The 18957-nt window shown below is 38.2% G+C and overlaps 1 protein-coding gene across 5 annotated transcripts in view; it reads right to left on the bottom strand.

Moving 5' to 3' along the window:
• Window positions 1-18957, bottom strand: part of Smchd1 (structural maintenance of chromosomes flexible hinge domain containing 1) — a 158651-nt gene that overhangs the window by 51014 nt on the left and 88680 nt on the right. For all 5 annotated transcript variants that reach the window (XM_029564274.1, XM_029564276.1, XM_029564275.1 and 2 more), the window contains exons 26-33: window positions 17005-17153; window positions 16206-16294; window positions 15175-15293; window positions 11023-11190; window positions 5748-5873; window positions 2838-2917; window positions 2478-2635; window positions 959-1074 (exon numbers count right to left, since the gene is read on the bottom strand). In XM_029564274.1, the coding sequence (XP_029420134.1) occupies window positions 959-1074; window positions 2478-2635; window positions 2838-2917; window positions 5748-5873; window positions 11023-11190; window positions 15175-15293; window positions 16206-16294; window positions 17005-17153 (1005 nt within the window). The remainder of the gene's footprint in view (window positions 1-958; window positions 1075-2477; window positions 2636-2837; window positions 2918-5747; window positions 5874-11022; window positions 11191-15174; window positions 15294-16205; window positions 16295-17004; window positions 17154-18957) is intronic.

Genomic DNA, 18957 nt, shown 5'->3' with positions numbered 1-18957 from the left:
ATGGCACTGTACAACACTGCTCTAACCACTCAAACTTCTTCCATACTCCCCTATCCCTACCTGACTCAGCAACACTTTGCTCTCACATTTTCTAGTATTATTCCCTGATATTTAACTTTTGTTTTGTGTTAGAACCTTTCAGATAAATATGGTACAAAGTGTCTTAACATGTTACGAAAATCATAATGAACACATCCCCCCACCTCTCTGATAGGGTCTAGATCTGCAGAACTGGTTGTTGGCATGGAACTCAATGTACAGACAAGGTTGGCCTCTGACTTGTGTTGATCCTTCTGCATGCTGGGATTACAGATGTCAGGCCCAGCTAATCTTCAAGAGCTCAATAAACTAGCTGCAGCATGTACTGATAATCCCAGCTACTTGGAAGACTGAGACGAGAGGATCACAAGTTCAAAGTTAGCCTGGGTGACCAGGCAAGATATACGAGAAAAAAGAGAGACAGAGAGAGAGAGACAGAGATATATAGAGAGAAAACAGCATCAACACTTAACTTTGAAACATAGGCTGATCATTTTTTTTTAATCTGAAGAAATGTAATAGATTAATTTCTAGTGCTCAAAAATTTTTTAAAAACTTACTTTGATTTCTGTGTAAAAATAAAAAAAAATTTTATGTGTATGAGTGTATTGCCTGCTTGTATGTAAGTGTACCCATGTTGTGTAGTTACCATGTGCTCTAAATCACTGAGCCATGTCTCTAGCTCTAATGCATTTTATTTTTATGTGTATTTTTTTTTTCTTTCCTTTTCTCAGATAGTCCCACTGTGCAGCCCTGGTGCACCTGGAAATCACTACGTGTCCAGGTTGGTCTTGAACTCACAGAGGTCCTCCTGCCTCTGCGATGCAGGGATTAAAGGCATGCACTACCATGCATGGCTGATAGTAAATTAAATTTTAAGTTGTATTTTTAACTTCTAAAAATGCTTCCCATTACTCACGTTTGCTGGTGGTCGGTTCATACTGCTGGACAGTTTCCACATTTTCATGGAAATACGTGCTGGATTAATATTTTTGATGATGCTATCGTCTTCAGAAATAACACTAACCATAAAATCTGTCATGTAAACATAAAATATATCTTACTTAAGTTCCCCTACAGAAATTTTAAACATTTATCTTTGTGACTAATATTTCCTTGTCTAATCTTCATAATCTGTCATGATGTAAATTCTAGTATGCAAGATCAAAATGGCAATGCTCCATAAACTCAGCAACTTAGACAGGGGCCAATTGGTCCCAACACCATGTGCCTTATGCACTCCCAGAACTGAGTGCTTCACTTTCTTTTATGCTTTCTATATCATGAAGTAGCTAAAGTATTATCATATATAATAATCCCATTGTATTTACCAGCTACAGTTAGCATTTTGTACTTCTTATACTTTTTAAATTAAGAAAAGGTCTTATTTTCCCCAGATTAAACACAGAATTTATGAAGTATAAAAGCTACGGGTGTGTATTTTAATTACTAAAAATTATTGTTGAAAAGACTTTAAACAAAAATTTTTAACTTCTCGGTTAACTTTCTTCCACTACAGATAACTACATATAGGCAAGTCATATCTTCAACAAAACTGAAGACTTCTAGGAAATTACCTGTATAAAAATACTAATTTCCTATTGACATCCACGGCCACACTATACAGTCAAAAGTACATGCTTCCTGAGTTGTCTTTTACAGTACTCTGTATGCACTGAAACTGTAATACTCATGTCTAAAACTAGAGCCTAAGGAGACATTTAGTAAATGGTTGTTACTCTGAAATACTTTAAACCATAAATCCCGATGCAACTTATTTCTATCCAAATTAAGCTAAACGGTCTCGTTCCCAATCAGTTTAATACTAGAATATATTTAGCAGAGTGTAACTCCATCGTTGTTCCCATTCAGTTCCTATTTCTTTTTCTGTTCTTTTTTTTGTTTCTGTGAGACAGGGTCTTGTTTAATAGGCCAAGCCAGCCTCAAATTTGCTGACTACTCCTGCCTCAGCCTCCAGAGTGCTGGCTTACAGGCGTTATACAGGTCTTTAGTTCTCATTTAAACTAATTACCTCAGGCTACTAGTTTATATATGAACTTTCAGTCATTCTTAACATTAAAGGACTGCAGAACAAAGGGATGAAGGGAGAAATTGCTCAGTTACATACATTTTTTGGGGGGGGGTGTCTTTTTGAGACAGGGTCCCCCTGTAGCCCCAGCTGGCCTGGAACTCACTATGTAGACCAAGCTGGCCTTGAACTCACAGAGATCCACTACCTCTGCCTCTCAAGTGTGTGTGTGTGTGTGTGTGTGTGTGTGTGTTTGTTTGTGGGGGGGATAACAGCATGTGTCACCACGCCCAGCCCATGTACACTCCTTTAAAATTGTGCTGAACATCTATGAAATAATTTACCCCATTAATATTATCATAAGGCAAATTACGGCTAAAAATTTATTTAAATATTTTCAAACACTTACCAGTAAATACACCCCCTGCTACAAATGAAGCATCCTTGTCATATTTAACATTGAGACGAATGGGTTTTTCGGGGTCTGGAAGAATCATTAACTTAATTGTAGGTCCTTCTATGGTACTCTTGTTATAGACGGCTTTAACCTGCATAGTATGTTCTCCCCTAAAAATGATGGAAAAAAGAAGGGCAAAAGTTCAAATTATATTAGTAATAACCTACAACTTTTAAGACAGTTTACACTAACTTTTTTACAGAACCTTTCTAATTACTGCCAAATAGTAAACTGAACGATAGTTACTACTCTTAGGTTTAGAAACTAGTAAGAAAAATCAATCTCTGTATCTATGAAATTTTCAGTTCTTACCTAGGAGCAAAAACAGTGAATACTCCCAAATTAGCCCTGCCCTTCTCATCTGTTTTATGCTGCAGATTTGAAGATGTTAGCTACAAATAAAGCAAAATAAAACAGGTTAGTTAGAAAACTCTAGAGTCCCATCAAGTTGTTTCACCATGTTCCTACTTCAACAGCTGTATTTGCATATACTGAAGAAGTAAAATTTAAAATCTGAAATTAGTTGATATAACATCATATATAATCATTTATTTTTTAAAAATCAGCAGCTTAGTCAATTAAACTAAAATTTCATATTAAAAGTTATCAAATTGCAGAATTATAAGTTCACTATATTGATACCACTTATACATCAAATGAAGTTTGTTTATACACAGCTCGGGTAGCTATGAGAAGAAGCAATAAATACACATACACACACATACTCTATGCATCATAACACCGTATCTATTTTCTCAGTGTGCTATTTTTTTTCTGAGACAAGTTCTCACTATGTAGCCTTGGATGGTCTGGAACTTGATATGTAGACCACGCTGGTCTAGGACTCAAGAGATCAGCCTGCCCTTGCCTCCCTAGGTCTAGGACTAAAGGAGTACACGAACATGCTCAAAAGTGCCTCTTAGATCTTTGTTGCAATGCTATCTTCACTTCTCTTTCAAGTGACTTTAATTCGTCACATTTTCTGGTACCTATTAAGAGTCTCAGTTTTAAATAGGTTTCTCTAGAAATTAGAATCATATCCATATTTTGAAGGTAAAAATTATTATAGCAGGGCATGGTAGTATATGCCTTAAATCCCAGCACTCAGGAGGCAGACACAGGTAGATCTCTGTGGGATCCAGTTCAGTTGGGGCTACAGGGAGATCTCCTCTTAAACATCCCTCTCTAAATTATTACTTAACTTTCTTAAAAACATTCAGAAGAAAATAGTTAATACAGTATTATCAGAAAATGAGACTACCTCCTAAGCTGCTTAAGAAAACACCAAGAATAGTTTACAAAGGTGTATGCCGACAAAACCCACAATGGTGGGGCTGGAGAAATGGCTCAGCAGTTAAAAGCACTGGCTGCTCATGTAGAGGACCTGGGTTCAGTTCCTAGCACCCACATGGCAGCTGATAACCATCTGTAACTCCAGTTTCAAGGATCCTACGCCCTCTTCTGGCCTCCAGATGCACTTACACACATGCAGACAAAACATATAAATATAAAAATAAAATATTAAATAAATTTTAAAAACCCCCACAATGGTTGGGGAGGGGAAAATGAGAAGTAGTAACCAAACTATGACAGTCCTCTACTGTGTCAAATTTACCTTGAGCTATTACAGTCAACCCATTTTTTTCTTCTTTTTTTTCCCATCTTGGTCCAAAATTCTTATTCTTAATTCTGAGATGTCTTGGATCACATTTCATAGCAGCAATATCACAATTTTCTTTGATAGTCCTAAAAATCCTGAATCTCATCACTTTACTAGGGAAACAGATCATGAGTATGGTATGCCATATTTTGTATTTTAATCTCCCATGCTGACTTTGAGGACTTTTAAGGTCAGCTCATGAGGTAATCTGCTGGGATTCTATCTGAATTAATTAAATTCAAGAGAACTGCCAGCTTCATACAATATCAACTCTTCTATGACATTTATAAAACATCTGTGGAGAAATACTGCAGACTGTATGAATGTAATCTCACGGACCTCCTCAGCACTACCTGGCAATAAGTTATCTGAAAATCAATGAATTCCCTTTAACATGTTGGAACTACGTGAAAATAAAACTTTACAAGGAAGTTTCTCTTTACCAGAAAATAAGAAAAATTTACCAGAAGCCTTCTTTCACCTTTACTAAAAAGGGTCTCCAACTCTGCACCAGGCACTTAAAATCTCCACTAGATTCTGAATGAACATCTGTTATCTAAATCTTGAACTTTCTGGTAACCAACCACTATGTGTGCGCCTAAGCTTTACAAGGCTAGGTTCGTATCTGCCTCCACTAAAAAGAAGAGGCCAAGCACACGCTTTTAATTTCAGCATTCGCGAGGCAGAGGCAGGCAGCTCTCTTTGAGCTCCAGGCTAGTCTTGTCTACATAGTGAGTCCCAGACCAGTCAGAGCTACACCGTAAGACGCTGCCTCAAAAAAGAAACAGGAGCTGGAGAGATGGCTCAGCAGTTAAGAGCACTGGCTGTTCTTGCAGAAGACCCACGTTTGAATCCCAGCACCCACATGGCAGCTGACAACCATCTGTAACATGTAACTACAGGCATTGCGTGACACAGGTGCACCTCCATACATGGAGGCAATACACTCATACACATAAAAAAAAACAAAGCAAAACAAAAACAACACAGAAGAGCTTCACCTTAGAAAAAATCCAGCCTATGTCTAACAGCTCTGTTCAAGCTCAGATAGCTCTCCATAAGCTCAGAGGACAAGTGCCGGCATACCTCTTTTTGCTCAGCCTCAGAACAAGATTCTGCAATAATGTTTGTTATTTATGTTATGAAGACCCATACTGTAGGTCTTCATGGCATGTTCTCTAACTATCAATCATCTGCATCTGAAAGGCAGATATTAGTAGTACCATATAATAAACACTCAAACCATCATAACTATAATGTTGGTCCCTTGTTATATTGGTTTTAAACTATAAACTTACTTTGCCAAATATGAAGAATCTTTCATTTATACTAAGGAGTAAAAAAGGCTACACAAAACTCTTTATACAGGAGAAGGAAATGTGACACTAAACACATTATGAAAATAAAGTAATGATCTTTTCTGGGCGTTCAAGGAGAAGGTCAAACTGGAGGCCAAAACCAGGCTTTTGCACATGCTAGAAATGACTCTCCCACTGAGCTACATCTCTGCTCTGGAATACAGAATTTTAAGTGAAAATTATCTAAGGAAATCTGAAACTTACCTTTAAATTGTTAGCTTTTACAAGATTTATTTTAACATTGGAGACTGGTGCTGGATTATCCCACTGATCACAAAGTTGAACAATGAGAGAGTTCTGTAATTGCCTTCCATTAATCACTGGAATAGACTGAAAGAGTTACAAATATTTTAAGAAACCCTAATATGTATGCGGCAAACAATAAAACTACTTGCATACTTAATTTACTTCTGTTCTATTTACAAATCACTTCTTTCCTCAATGAAAATAAAACTTTAGAAAGAGATTAAAGGATCACAAATGACCATCTTACAGAAATGATTTGTTAAAAGTAACAGCATTTGATATTACTTGCTTCTAATAATCTCCAGCCACTTTCAGCATCTTGTACAGTGGCAGTAAGCAGTGATACAGCTTTCCAGACCTTGATTAAAGATGATTATATACTAATGACCTACACTGTCTTTTAAGTTTTAAATGCTTTTGATTTTTCTCTAGGAAGTATGTAAAGCTTGTCCAAGTCTAGAAATCCACCTAATGACTTATGAATATTGACTATATTATAAGGACATGTCAAGCAAGCTGCCTTATAAAGCACCAATCTTGCATCAGATTTTAAAAGTTAAAAGATGAGGAAAACCGAAGAGCAAAAAGAGGGATTGTAATTTATTATCTCACTCCTACCCACAATACTGCTTCTGCTTCCCCTTATCCTGTGTTCTGCTAATTGGTTCTCAACTATGTTGTGAAGCTGCCAAAAATGGAAGGGAAATCAATACTATGCTATGGATAGGATATTCAAATAAACAAGCTAATCTTGACAGTGGTCATAGGCAATATTTGGCTGTCATAAAGATTAAAAGGCTATAGGTGACTATCACCAAAGTGCACACAAAGCCTTCATTTAAAAAGGATGATGGTTTCTACATGTAAGCAAATAGTACTTTAATTTTACCACAAACTGTATATTCTACTCTTGTTTTCATTTTCATTTTCTGAGACAGTCTCACTATGTAGCCTACTCTTGCCTCAAACAATCCTCCTGTTTCTGCCTCCTAAGTGTGACATTACATGACTGCCCCACCAGGTACAGTACAACCAGAACTACTTCTAAAGGGTATTTTCAGTAAATGACATTAAGCTGCAGTAAGGTTTACTAGAAAATAATATCCTAACATCAAATGTTTAGGAAAATAAATCTGTTCTGTCACTTTTTTGCTTTGGCAGGTTAACATTTCAGTTTCCTTGCTTTAAGAGTAATATACATATATGTTTACATATTTTTTCCTAATAAATTATGCCATGTGATGTTTCAGTTACCTCTTTCCACTTATAACAATTATTGGGGGTGTAACAAAAATTAAATTAGGAGCCTCTGGGAAAACCCAATATGAAGTAAGCACTTTACCAGCCTCTAAAACATTGCCATCAGAAGGATAAATTATTTCCAGGTTTCATTTCAAAGTTTCTGGTAATAATTTAAAGTATCTACTAAAATATCTTACAATTTTTATTACTTGTCAATTTTTATATTCTCTACAGTCATTAAAAAAAGATGATTATGATTTTTCTATACCTCAAAAGTACAGAACTTTTTTTTATCATATAGTCAATGTGTTAATTTGGCCAGGCATGGTAGCTACACACCTTTAATTCTGGCACTTGGGAGGCAAAGGCAGGTTGATGTCTCTGAGATTGAGGCCATTCTGGTCAGACAAAGCAAGTTCTACGCCAGCTGGGGCAACAGGTAGATCCTATCTCAAAAAAACAGAACAATACAAAAGTAAAAACAAAAGCCCCACAAAAGACCCACCCCCCAAAAGTGTTATTTTATCTCCCAGATAAAAATAAATACACTGGCTGAAGAGATGGTTCCGTGGCTAAAAGCACTGGCTGCTCTTGCAGACAACCCAGGTTTGGTTCTCAGCACATACATGGCAGCTAACCACCATCGTTAACTACAGTTCAAGGGGTCTGACGCCCTCTTCTGGCTTCCATGGGCATTGCATGACATGGGTTCACTTACATGCAGGCAAAGCACTCATATACATTAAAAAAATAATAAAATCAAATAAATGCACTGACTTTTCAATGAAACTCCTTAGTTAACACACTATTACAGAAAGAAAAGAAACCGCATTTTAATCACCAATTTATTTATTTATTTTTGGTCTTTTTGAGACAGGGTCTCCCTGTAGCCCCAGCTGGCCTGGAACTCATTATGTAGACCAGGTTGGCCTCGAACTCAGAGAGATCTGCCTGCCTCTGCTGGGACTAAAGGTGTGTGCCACACCTGGCAGTTTATCTGTTTTTTAAGCTCACAAATCAAAAAGAGCAGTATCAAACTAGCATAGAGGGAAGTAAACTCTTCTTAATTGACTCTTCCTTTCCTGGGATTCTTTCATCTACCACTTGGTTGTATGAGCTCACTGTCCTTTATTAAAAATGTAAATCAGGAGCAAGAGATGACTCAGAGGTTAAGAGCACTGGCTGCTCCTACAGAGGACCCAAGTTCGATTCCCAGCACCCACATGGCGACTAACAAACATCTGTAACTCCAGTTCCAGGGGATTTGACGCCCTCTTCTGACCTCTGTGGGCATTGCACACTGGTGCACCTACCTATCTACAGGCAATAATCACACATAAAATAAAAATAATAATTTGTTTTTTTAATGTAAATCAAAGTTGGGCACATTAGCTCCTGTCTGCAATCCCAGTACTCAGGAGGTCAACATAGGAAGATTACTGGGAATTAAAGCACAGTCTGGGCTTTCACAGTAGGTGCTATGCAGGCTGCTAGGGGAGAAAAGTTATTAACAGTCTTACTTAGCAGTGAACCCTGAAAGCTACAATAACTACTAGTGTGGCAAGACATGCCCATTCGTGCAACAGTGGCACAAATGTTATGGGGATAACCATCTGCTCTCTGCAGGCCTAGGGCTGATCCACAGGAGAAAATACATGTCAAGTACTATAAATAGGCCAAGAACCCATTGCTAGAAGCCCATGGGCCCTAGAAGTGAAATCTACTATTATTTTGCTGAATGGATATGGTATCAAACTGTTCTCTAAATTTGTACCAAGGATTAGGGCATCTCTTAGACCTCATCAGAGAAGTTTCTTTGTGGATGCTGGTTAATGTAGAAAAATCACAACTGGTTAAAGTGCAAAGACAGTATGTGACTGCAGAGGGTTCAGCCATAAATGTGACATCTATACCACACTCCCTCCCCTCAAGGCTCAGGGACCATGGCGGATGAGGGAGCAGAAAGACTGAATGAGCATGAGGCTGGTGAGCCCCAAGTCAAACAGTGCCTTCTGTACATGACAGGACTGCTAGACTCATGACCTCCCAGCAGCTGTAGCTGGTCAACATACCAGCATGGAGAGGGGAGGGGCTCATGGCCCCCAACCCTTCCTCAAGGATCTATTGACAGCTGATGGATTCTGGGGCAGCCACCTGCTAGGTCCCTGTTTCAGTGGGCAGCTGCAAATCCATGAGAATATGAGTAGCACAAATTGGACTCAGTGGGTTATTTAAAAAAAATTTAAAAAGAAGACATAACGTGTGGGGTGTAGGGGAATGGAAGAGGTTAGTAGGAGGTATGGGGGTGGTGACTATGATTAAATTCTCAAAAAATTAATAAAAATATTACACTAAATTATTCGCATGACCAAACAGTATGTGAGGAGATAACACACACACATATATATACATATATATATATATATATAATAATTAGATCTATTTAGTCATTTCACATGTCTCAACAAAATGTTTTTAAAAATTACTAATGTGTGTGTGGTGGCTCACACCTTTAGAGGTAATCCCAGCACTTGGAAGGCAGGGACAGGTAGATCCTTGTGAGGTTGAGGCCAGCCTGGACTATACAGCAACTTCTAGGACAGCTGGGGCTACAGGGAGATCCTGTCTCAAAATAAAATTCTAAAAGTTTACTAAAAATAAAATCAACAGAGGTATGATTTAGCAGACATTTGCAAAATTCATATTTAAGTATGTTCATAGGAAGGATGTTTGTAGGAGGGCAATAAATATATTTTACAAAACCTTCAATGAGGGCTTGGAGAGATGGCTTAACTGTCAAAAGCACTTACTGTGCAACCATGAGGACCAGAATTCAGATCCCAGCACTCACGTAAGAAGATGGGCATCGAGCACATGCCTGCAATCTCAGTTCTGAGGGAGGCAAAGACAGGAGGATCCTGGGATTTTGTGGCTTCCAGTCTAGCCAAAACACGAGTCTCAGGTTCAGGGAGAGAGCCTACCTCAAAGGAATAGGCACAGTGCCAAAGGAAGACACCCAACACCCTCTTCTGACCTCTGAAAGTACGCACTGATGCAAGAACATACTGGTACTCACACACTGGTGCTCATCCACTCACAACACAGACACATACACAAATAGATAAGGGCATTTGGGGATACAAACCTGACTCTATAGGCCCCTATATATATGGTGGGGAGGCAAGGGGGATACAGATATAGGAGGGGATCTAAATATGATCAAAATATATTGTATGAAATTCACAAAAATTAATTTTAAAAAAAGGAAAAAGAATCTTGCAGTAAAAAGTTTTTGCCTTTATTTAGGTGGATCTCTATGAGATCAAGGCCAGCCTGGTCAATACAGCGAGTTCCAGGCCACCTAAGCTAAAGGGAGAACCTGTCGTTTATTTAAAAAAAAAAAAAAATTATATTAGTAAGAGAAAAAAATGAGACAAAACTGGCCCAAATCAGCTTATTATTTTTTTCATTTTTATGTACGTCTAGAAAGGTTCCAAAGATGTGATTATCATTATATTCATTATTTCATTAAAGGACAACAGTTCTATAGATTTGATTAGCATTACATTATTTTTTTAATATTTTATTATTTTTATTTTATGTGTATGCATATATTGCCTGCATACACATTGCACTCATGCCAGGCAATGTTGGTGGAGGACAGAAGAGGCTGTCAGATCCCCTGGAACTGGAGTTACAGACAGTTGTTCGCTGCCATGTGGGTGCTGAGATTCGAACTCGGGTCTTCTGCAAGAACAGCCAGTGTTCTTAACTGCTGAGCCATCTCTCTGGCCCCTAGATTCATTATTTTAACAAAGTAGGACACAGTGATGAATTAAAGTATTAAGTATTAAACCTTACCTTGTTGTTTTGTACTATTAGTTACAAATACTACTTCTATAACAAAATATGTTTTCCATTCCACTAACACTCTGAGAGCAATAAATCCTGTGGAATTAAATTTTTTCAGTGAGAACATAAGGTTACTTACCTCTTTTAGTTCTGGCCAGTCTATAAGAAGAAGTTTGGCTGGAGGTCCAGAAATCAGCTGCACTCGAATAAAGTCAGAAAACTCACGCCAAGTAAAACAAAGATCTTTATTTCCAGGAGGACCTGGAATAAATTTGATGCCTCTTACACTTATACTTTGTGTGTTTTCCTATTGAAGAAAAGTACATTGAGAAAATACAAGGTGATATCACTTAGCTTTTGTATTTTGTATTTTTTGAGAAAAGGTCTCAAAAATTGTAGCCCTGGCTAGCCCAGGCTGGCCTCAAACTCTTAGCGATCTGACTGCCTCTGTCTCCCAAGTGTTGGTATTATTAAAGGTGTGAGCCACCACACCAGGCCCAGCATCACTTACTATTTAAAAACCTTAAAAAATATTTGTCATTCATTCATTCCTATGTTTCTGGGTAACAGAAAACAGACTGAATCCATGCCAACACTGGCATACTGTACATTCTTTTTTGAGACAGGGTCTCCCTGTAGCTCCAGCTGCCCTGGAACTCACTATGTAGACCAGGCTGGCCTTGAACTCACAGAGATCTGCCTGCCACTGCCTCCTGAGTGCTAGGATTAAAGGTGTGTGCCACCATGTCCAGCTGTACATTCTACTTTTAAAAGAGGAAAAGTGGACACTACTTAGTGAAAGAGAATCTACAAGACTGTGACTATATCTTTTTAACTTTGTCTTTTCATAATTTATCATTTTCTTATACAGGTTAATATCTTAATCAATGTTAAGACTTACCCAGGAGTACTGGGAAACAGACTAGACTTGATAGGCCTTAAAAAAAAAAAATCACTAATAATCCAGGGCATTACGTGGGGTGGGGACAGCAAAGTAGGGGTGGAAAGGGGGCAGGGCGACTGAATATGACCAAGATATTTGAGATGTGAAATTCTCAAGTACTTAGGATCAAGGTTTCAGGTTGTGGAGTTCTTTGAATTTTGTAATCTTTGCATAGACTGTCTTGGTTTAAGGATTTCTAATCTAAAAATATAAAATATTGCAAAACTTGATACTTTTTGTGTGTCATTCTCAGTGGTCAATTTTTAAAAAAAATTTCAGATTTGTATCAGGGATCCTCAGTTGGTACTGCTGCTTTCCTTTAACACCAAAGGCATGTGTATGCTTGTCTGATAACCTTTGCACTTGTGTTTTTCTCTCTGTATTTTTCTTCACTATGGCTTTCCTTTAGAGACATTTCTACATAAAATACCTTACATTTTAAAAAAGGTCTTCTGGGCTGAGGAGAGGGCTTTGGTTAAGAACACTGGCTGCTTTTCCAGAGGACATGATTTGGTTCCCAGAAACCACATCGTGGCTAACAACAGTCCTTAACTCCAGTTCCAGGGGATCCAATGTCTTCTTCTGACCTCCTCAGGCATCTGCATGCATGTGTTGCACTGACGTACATGGAGCAAAGCACTCATAGACATGGAAAAAAATTTTTTTTTATTATCTTTATGTGTATGAGTGTATTGCTTGCATGTATGTGGGTGCACCCCTGTCGTGAAATGCTGTGGAGGTCAGAAGAGAGCTTCGGATTCCCCTGGAACTAGAGTTAAGGACGGTTCATAGCCGCCATGTGGGTGCTGGGAATTGAACCCGGGTCCTCTGCAAGAGCAGTCGGTGCTCTTAACTGCTGAGCCATCTCTCCAGCCCCATGAAAAATTTATTTTAATTAAAGAAAAGGTCTTCCCTCGCTACCCTATATAATCATAGTACCATGACCTTCACTATTTTTTTTCGCTTTTTTGAGATATAGTCTCATTAGGTGACCTTGGCTGGCCTGGAACTCATATGTAGACCAAGATATCCTTGAACTCACAGAAATCTACCTGTCTGTGTCTCCCTGGGATTAAAGGCAGAGCCACCACACCTGGCACACTTTTTTTACCTTCTCAATTATTTTTGACAAGATGATCTCCACACTGACTGTGGCTCTTTTCACTGCTCAACCAATTATGCAGAATAATCATTAAGATACCCTACCTGTGAAACTAGTCAATAATCTTTGCAATGTGACTACATTACCTGAACTGATTCTAGACCAGAAAGAGCAAAAAAGTACTTACATTTTAATATGGCTCTTAATGATCCCATAGTCCCCCTTCCACTCTCATGTCATGTATGTATACATAAACATTCCCGTGTGCACTTAAATCCATATATGAGAAAGATATGGGATACTTGCCTTTCTGAGTGGCTTCTTTTGTTAAACATGATCCTTATATTTTTCTAAAAATAACATTTCATTTTTCTCTATGGTTGTATTTTTGCATTTTTTGCTTCATTTTATATAATAAATACTACATTAAGGCTGTGGATCTCAAATGTAGTATTATGTTAAATATGGATAATGTATGATTAGGGCATAAGATGAGAACTGAAAATTGATGGAACAAAGTGCAAACAATCAGCAGCTGGGCGTGGTGGCGCTTGTCTGTAATCCCCCCACTTTCAAGTCTGAGGCAGGTGGACTCTAGTCAGAGTTTGAGGCCAGCCTGGGCTATATAATGAGTTCTCAGTCAGCCTAGACTAGAGTGAGATCTTATTTAAACAAACAAAAAAACAAACAAAACTGAAACTGAAAACAAAACCAGCAAGCAAAAGCAAAGAGCAAAAGAAACATCAGAATGGCCTACTGAGGGTGCACACAACACATACAAGTCTTCTGAAAAGGTTGCTATCAACAGATTTCTTTTCCTGAATAGAGGCTCATATGAACAGGAATATGGGGCCAAAGAACATTTAGGTAAGCTTTAAAATTTTCTGGATACCATCTTCTGGGAGCCGGGGGCACTGTATTACCTAATACTAGAGATACTACGGCATGCTTATATGCTGAGAATTTGTGCAATACTGAAGTTGCACGAATTACAGGTAACAATTTAGGACCAATGAGGTCAAAGAGAGGAACCTGTGCAGAGTGACAGGACACACATTGCTTAAACCTAACAACAGTACTTCATCTTTTCATTTCATCTACATATAGGGTTGAAGAGAGATCATGGGAGAACTAAAGTAAAAAAGAGCAGACTTTATAGTTACATGAACAAAACATCATTAATAATTCTTCAGCAGGATAATAAAACAACAAAAACTGTATTTTGAAGTTAGAAACTGCAGACTAAGGGATAAATGAAGACAAAAACTCCATTTAGACAGGGCAATAAGGAAGCTATTCTCATGGTTATCCTGTCAATCAAAAAATTTAATGGAATAGCCGCGCATGGCCGGGCACGCCTTTAATCCCAACACTTGGGAGGCAGAGGCAGGCCAATCTCTGTGAGTTCAAGGCCAGCCTGGTCGACATAGGAAGTTCCAGGCCAGTTGGGACTACAGGGAGACCCCATCTCAAAAAGACAAAAAAAAAAAAAAAAGTATGCACTAAATGAGTCAACTTCCTTAGACTTGAGGGGAACTCCTTTTTCTAACCCATTCTGGCCTGGCAGGTTTTTCGACACCCAATTTCAGAATGTCCTTTTGCTTAATACTGGTTTTGACTTTTCTAAGTAGTGTTCCAGGTTTGTTTCAAGCTGTAAGAATTAAACCAGAGCTTTTGCTTTTCAAGCTAACCTGAATTAACTGCATACCTGTAAACTTTAATAATGAGATTTCTCCTCAGTATCATGTTTTAATGCAGGTCTGAGCCCCAGCTGGCCTGGAACTCAATATGTAGACCAAGCTGGCCTTGAACTCACAGAGATCTGCCTGTCTCTGCCTCCTGAGTGCTGGGATTAAAGGCGTGGGCTACCATGCCCAGCAATTTATTTTCCTTTTAATGCAGTTCTTGGGGGATAAAACCACAGTTTCATGTGTGCTAACCCCACAATTTTTTACATAAAGTTTTAATGTCTTTGAACATCTTTTTAAAGAATACGAAAATATAAAGTTGGGGCCAGCGATATGGTTCACCAGGTAAATGTGCCTACCATGAAGCCTAACAACCTGAGTCCAATCCCTAAGATTCACATGGGAATCAATTCCCATAAACTGTCCTTTGATCTTCACACATGCACTGTTGCATGCCTGCACCCACCATGTGTATACATAAGCATATACACATACAAATAAAATGTAAATTAAAAACTTAAATGATGGCATGAAATCAGTTACATGAAGTAGTCATACCTGCAAAGTGGTTTTCAAATTTGAGTTATCAAGCCCAACTCCAGCAACTGACAAAGCAGATAATGAATCTGGTGAAAATGCTGAAATCTGATTTCCATACTGATCTGCAACTATAATAACTTAAAAAAGAAAAGAAGAAATTCATGTTAACGAGAAATATAAATATCTAAGTGTACTTAGAAATTTTAATTGTATTCTCTTACATAATTTATATATATACTTATTATATTGTTATTTTTAAGGTGCTAAGAATTGAATTCAGGGATCACACACACGGTAGGCAAGTTCTACCAATGAGCTATACCCGAACCTCCTAAATCACTTATCATGAAAATTTAAAGGAAATATTTTAATAAGAATTTTAAAAATATTTTATATTTATTATTTTCATATGTATGAGTGTTATGCCTGCATGTAGGTTAACTGCACCCGTGTTGTGCAATGCCAGTGGAGGACAGAAGAAGCTGCTGGATCCCCCGGAAATGGAGTTACAGACAGTTGTTAGTTGCTATGTGGGTGCTGGGATTTGAACCCAGGTCTTCTGCAAGAACAGTGTTCTTAACCACTGAGTCATCTCTCCAGCCCAGTAAGTATGAATTTTAAAAAACAAACTTTATAAAACTGAGCTTCAAGGTATGACAAGTCTATCTTCCAGACTAAGTATATTAAAACATTAATAGACTGAGGCTGGAGAAATGGCTCAGTAGTAAAAGAACACTGACTGCTCTTGCAGAGGACCTGGGTTTGGTTCTCAGCACCCACGTGATGGCTAACCACCATCCAGTCTGACATCCACAGGCACTGCAAGACATGGGAGCACTTAACATACATGCAGGCAAGACATTCATACACCACTCACCTTTAATCCCAGCACTTGGGAGGCAGAGGCAGGTGGATCTTTGTGAGTTCGAGGCCAGCCTGGTCTAAATAGTGAGTTCCACGACAGCTGGGGCTACAAGGAGACCCTGTGTAAAAAAGACAAAAAAAAATTTAATGGAAACAAGCATCATGAAGAATGGAGCCATACTAACCTATTTCTCCTTGAAGTTCTTGACCCATCTGCACTGTTTTTCCTCCTTTTAACTCACATTTTAAATGTTTGGGGTCATCAGGAAGTGGTCTGAAATTGATTTGGTTAAAAGGCTTTGGTTAATTGCAGAAAAAAAATTTAAGTAGCTGCTAAACACAAATACATATGTAATGTTCTAAAATTTAAGTATGATGACATTCCTCCAGATTTTTCTTTAGTATTTAATACAGCTATTAACTGCTAAAAATGTTATTACACTCTTTATTTAGGTTAAAAGGAAATTATAAGGAATATTGAAAAAAAGACAAGTAAGAATGAATCATTAATTAGGATAGCTAGTTATGGTCAGAGAGTGACACATTTCAAATGTACAACTGTTCCACATCCAAAGAACAAGGAAATGGGTAGAGGAATTATAGTAAAAGAAGTTATCAGAAAAGGTAGCCAAAGAATTAGTAAGTCAGGAAGAAGACAGTCTTCCCTTACTCATATTTAAGTTTTACTCTTTTCTATGAACTGTGTATACTAATTCTGACTGAAGTCAGCTTCAAAACTCATTACTAATCAATAAAACATTCCCAGCACTTGGGAGGCCCTGGGCTACACGAGGAGGCCCTGTATCTAAAATCCCCAAAGAATTCTCACTGTATACACTGAAGCTTTACTGCAAAGACAATCAACCATATTTTATAGAAATTACAGTTTTTAAAAGAATCTTTCTTCACATGTACATTTTAGAAGTGTTTTTGTTGCTATATGCTAAAATTTGAAATTATTTCAAAACAGGCAAGTTCACAAACCTTACTGTAAAAGCACTTTCCAAAGACACATGGTCATCTTGGAATGAAACCTGGCAATAGCGCATATCTTTCACAGATGTTGGCACTTGTACATCAGGAAGCAGACCTTGTAGCAAGTGTTCTTTGTTAACCTCGGGAGTCCAGTTAACCTAGGAGAAAATTACATAATTAAGAATAATACAGAGCTTAACCTAATACCTACCTACAGTTACTTATTTACTAAGGACTGCTTTCCTATTCTTCCAGGGTGTCTGAAATAGGGTTCCAGGTAGCTGAAGCTTGCCCTCAAATTCATGATTGAAGATGGTCTTGAACTCCTGATCCTCCACTTCTCAACTGCTGCGTAACAGAGTATGTCACCGCATCCCATCTATTTACTAAAGAATCTTAAAGCTAAGTTATAATCTATTCTTTTCACCTACAGAGAAAAACTAAAGCTTCTTAAGGCATTTCTTTTTACAGCTCTGCCACAAGGTTATCAATGAGGAAGCCAGTGCTCTTAACCAATGAGCCCTGTACAGAGGTTTTGAATGAGATCTATGTGGACTTTTTCTCTACAAGATGAGAAAAAAGGTGTATCACTGGTGCATGTACCTTTCTGGCCAACTTTAGATTTAAATCCCTTTGTATTCCTTGAATTCTACTTTCTTTGTTTGAGATGGAACTCACTGTAGCCCAGGCTGGCCTTCATCTTATAGAGATCCAGCAGCCTCTGCCTTCTGAGTAACACATTTTAATTTGATGTTTAATTCATGCTTCTTAAAATTAATACATTTAAACTTTCAATTTCTTCTATTTAAAAAAAAAAACACAAAAACTTTGGTTCAATTTTTTTTTTTTTTAAGAATTCTCTGTGAGGTCCTGTTCTGACCTCTCTCTGGCATAGGGGCTGAGAACTCAGGAGACCACCTGAGAGCCTGGATCCTGTCTACACATGGTGAAGTCTGTGAGGGAATTAACACTGATTCTAGCTACTCCAACAGCTATCTAAACGCCTGAAAACAAATCCTGAATTTATTACTCGAGTCCAGCCTTGGCAGATAAAAGAAAAATGAGGAAGAACTCAATAGAGGGATGCTTTGGGAAGCACTCATCAAGAAATTCCAATGGACTCTAATATGAACACTTGAAATCTGCCCTGTTCTGACTTTTTTCTGGTTCCCTGTCTAGAACTTGTAATGCTAACTACTCTTGCCTTTACTTCTCCTTCCCATCTCCTAGGCATCAGTCAAGGACTCTTTTTTATCCCTACAGTTAGGAGTTACACAATTTGGGAGTCTTTTAGGTAGACCCACGGAAGGGGTACCCCAATTACCTCACCCTGTTCAGCATGGAAGAATCCAGAGCAGTCTGCATCCCAATTCCCCATTGGCAATTTGGGTAACCTTGTCAGAGGATGGTGTGATAAGAATAGGAGGTAGGAATTGGCCAGGCAGTGAGGGTAAAAAAAACCCCAAAGAAAAGTAGCCAGTTTCTTGGCTAAAAGTCAAAATGTCCTTGGGCCCCTTAGCAACATACTCTATTCCAAAGGCCAAAAATGTTAAAAGTATTCGGGAGCTCTTAAAAGATTTTAGGGTTACCTCTTCAGAGGGGGTAATGTTACTGTAGAAAAGATTTTAGGGTTACCTCTACAGAAGGGGTAATGTGAGAGTAGCAAAAATCCCCATTAAAAGAAAGAAAGAAAGAAAGAAAGAAAGAAAGAAAGAGTATATGAAGTTGTCAGGAAAAAGTGGTGGGGAGGTATGGGAGGAGTTGGAGGGGAGGGAATGGACGTGGATTTGATCAAAACACCTTATATGCATGCATGAAATTCTCAATAAATTTTTAAGTTTTTTTAAGAATTCTGGGGCTATAGAGATGGCTCAGCAGTTAAAAACACAGTTCTTGCAGAAGATAGGGGTTTGAATCCCAGTACCCACATGGCAGCTAACAACTGTCCATAACTCCAGTTTC

The sequence above is a fragment of the Nannospalax galili genome, unplaced genomic scaffold (assembly GCF_000622305.1).
Source record: "Nannospalax galili isolate Female #2095 unplaced genomic scaffold, S.galili_v1.0 scaffold155, whole genome shotgun sequence".
NCBI classification, from domain to species: Eukaryota; Metazoa; Chordata; class Mammalia; order Rodentia; family Spalacidae; genus Nannospalax; species Nannospalax galili.
The sequence above is the reverse complement of the archived record's forward strand: the minus strand, read 5'-3'. Positions and strand labels throughout refer to the sequence as shown.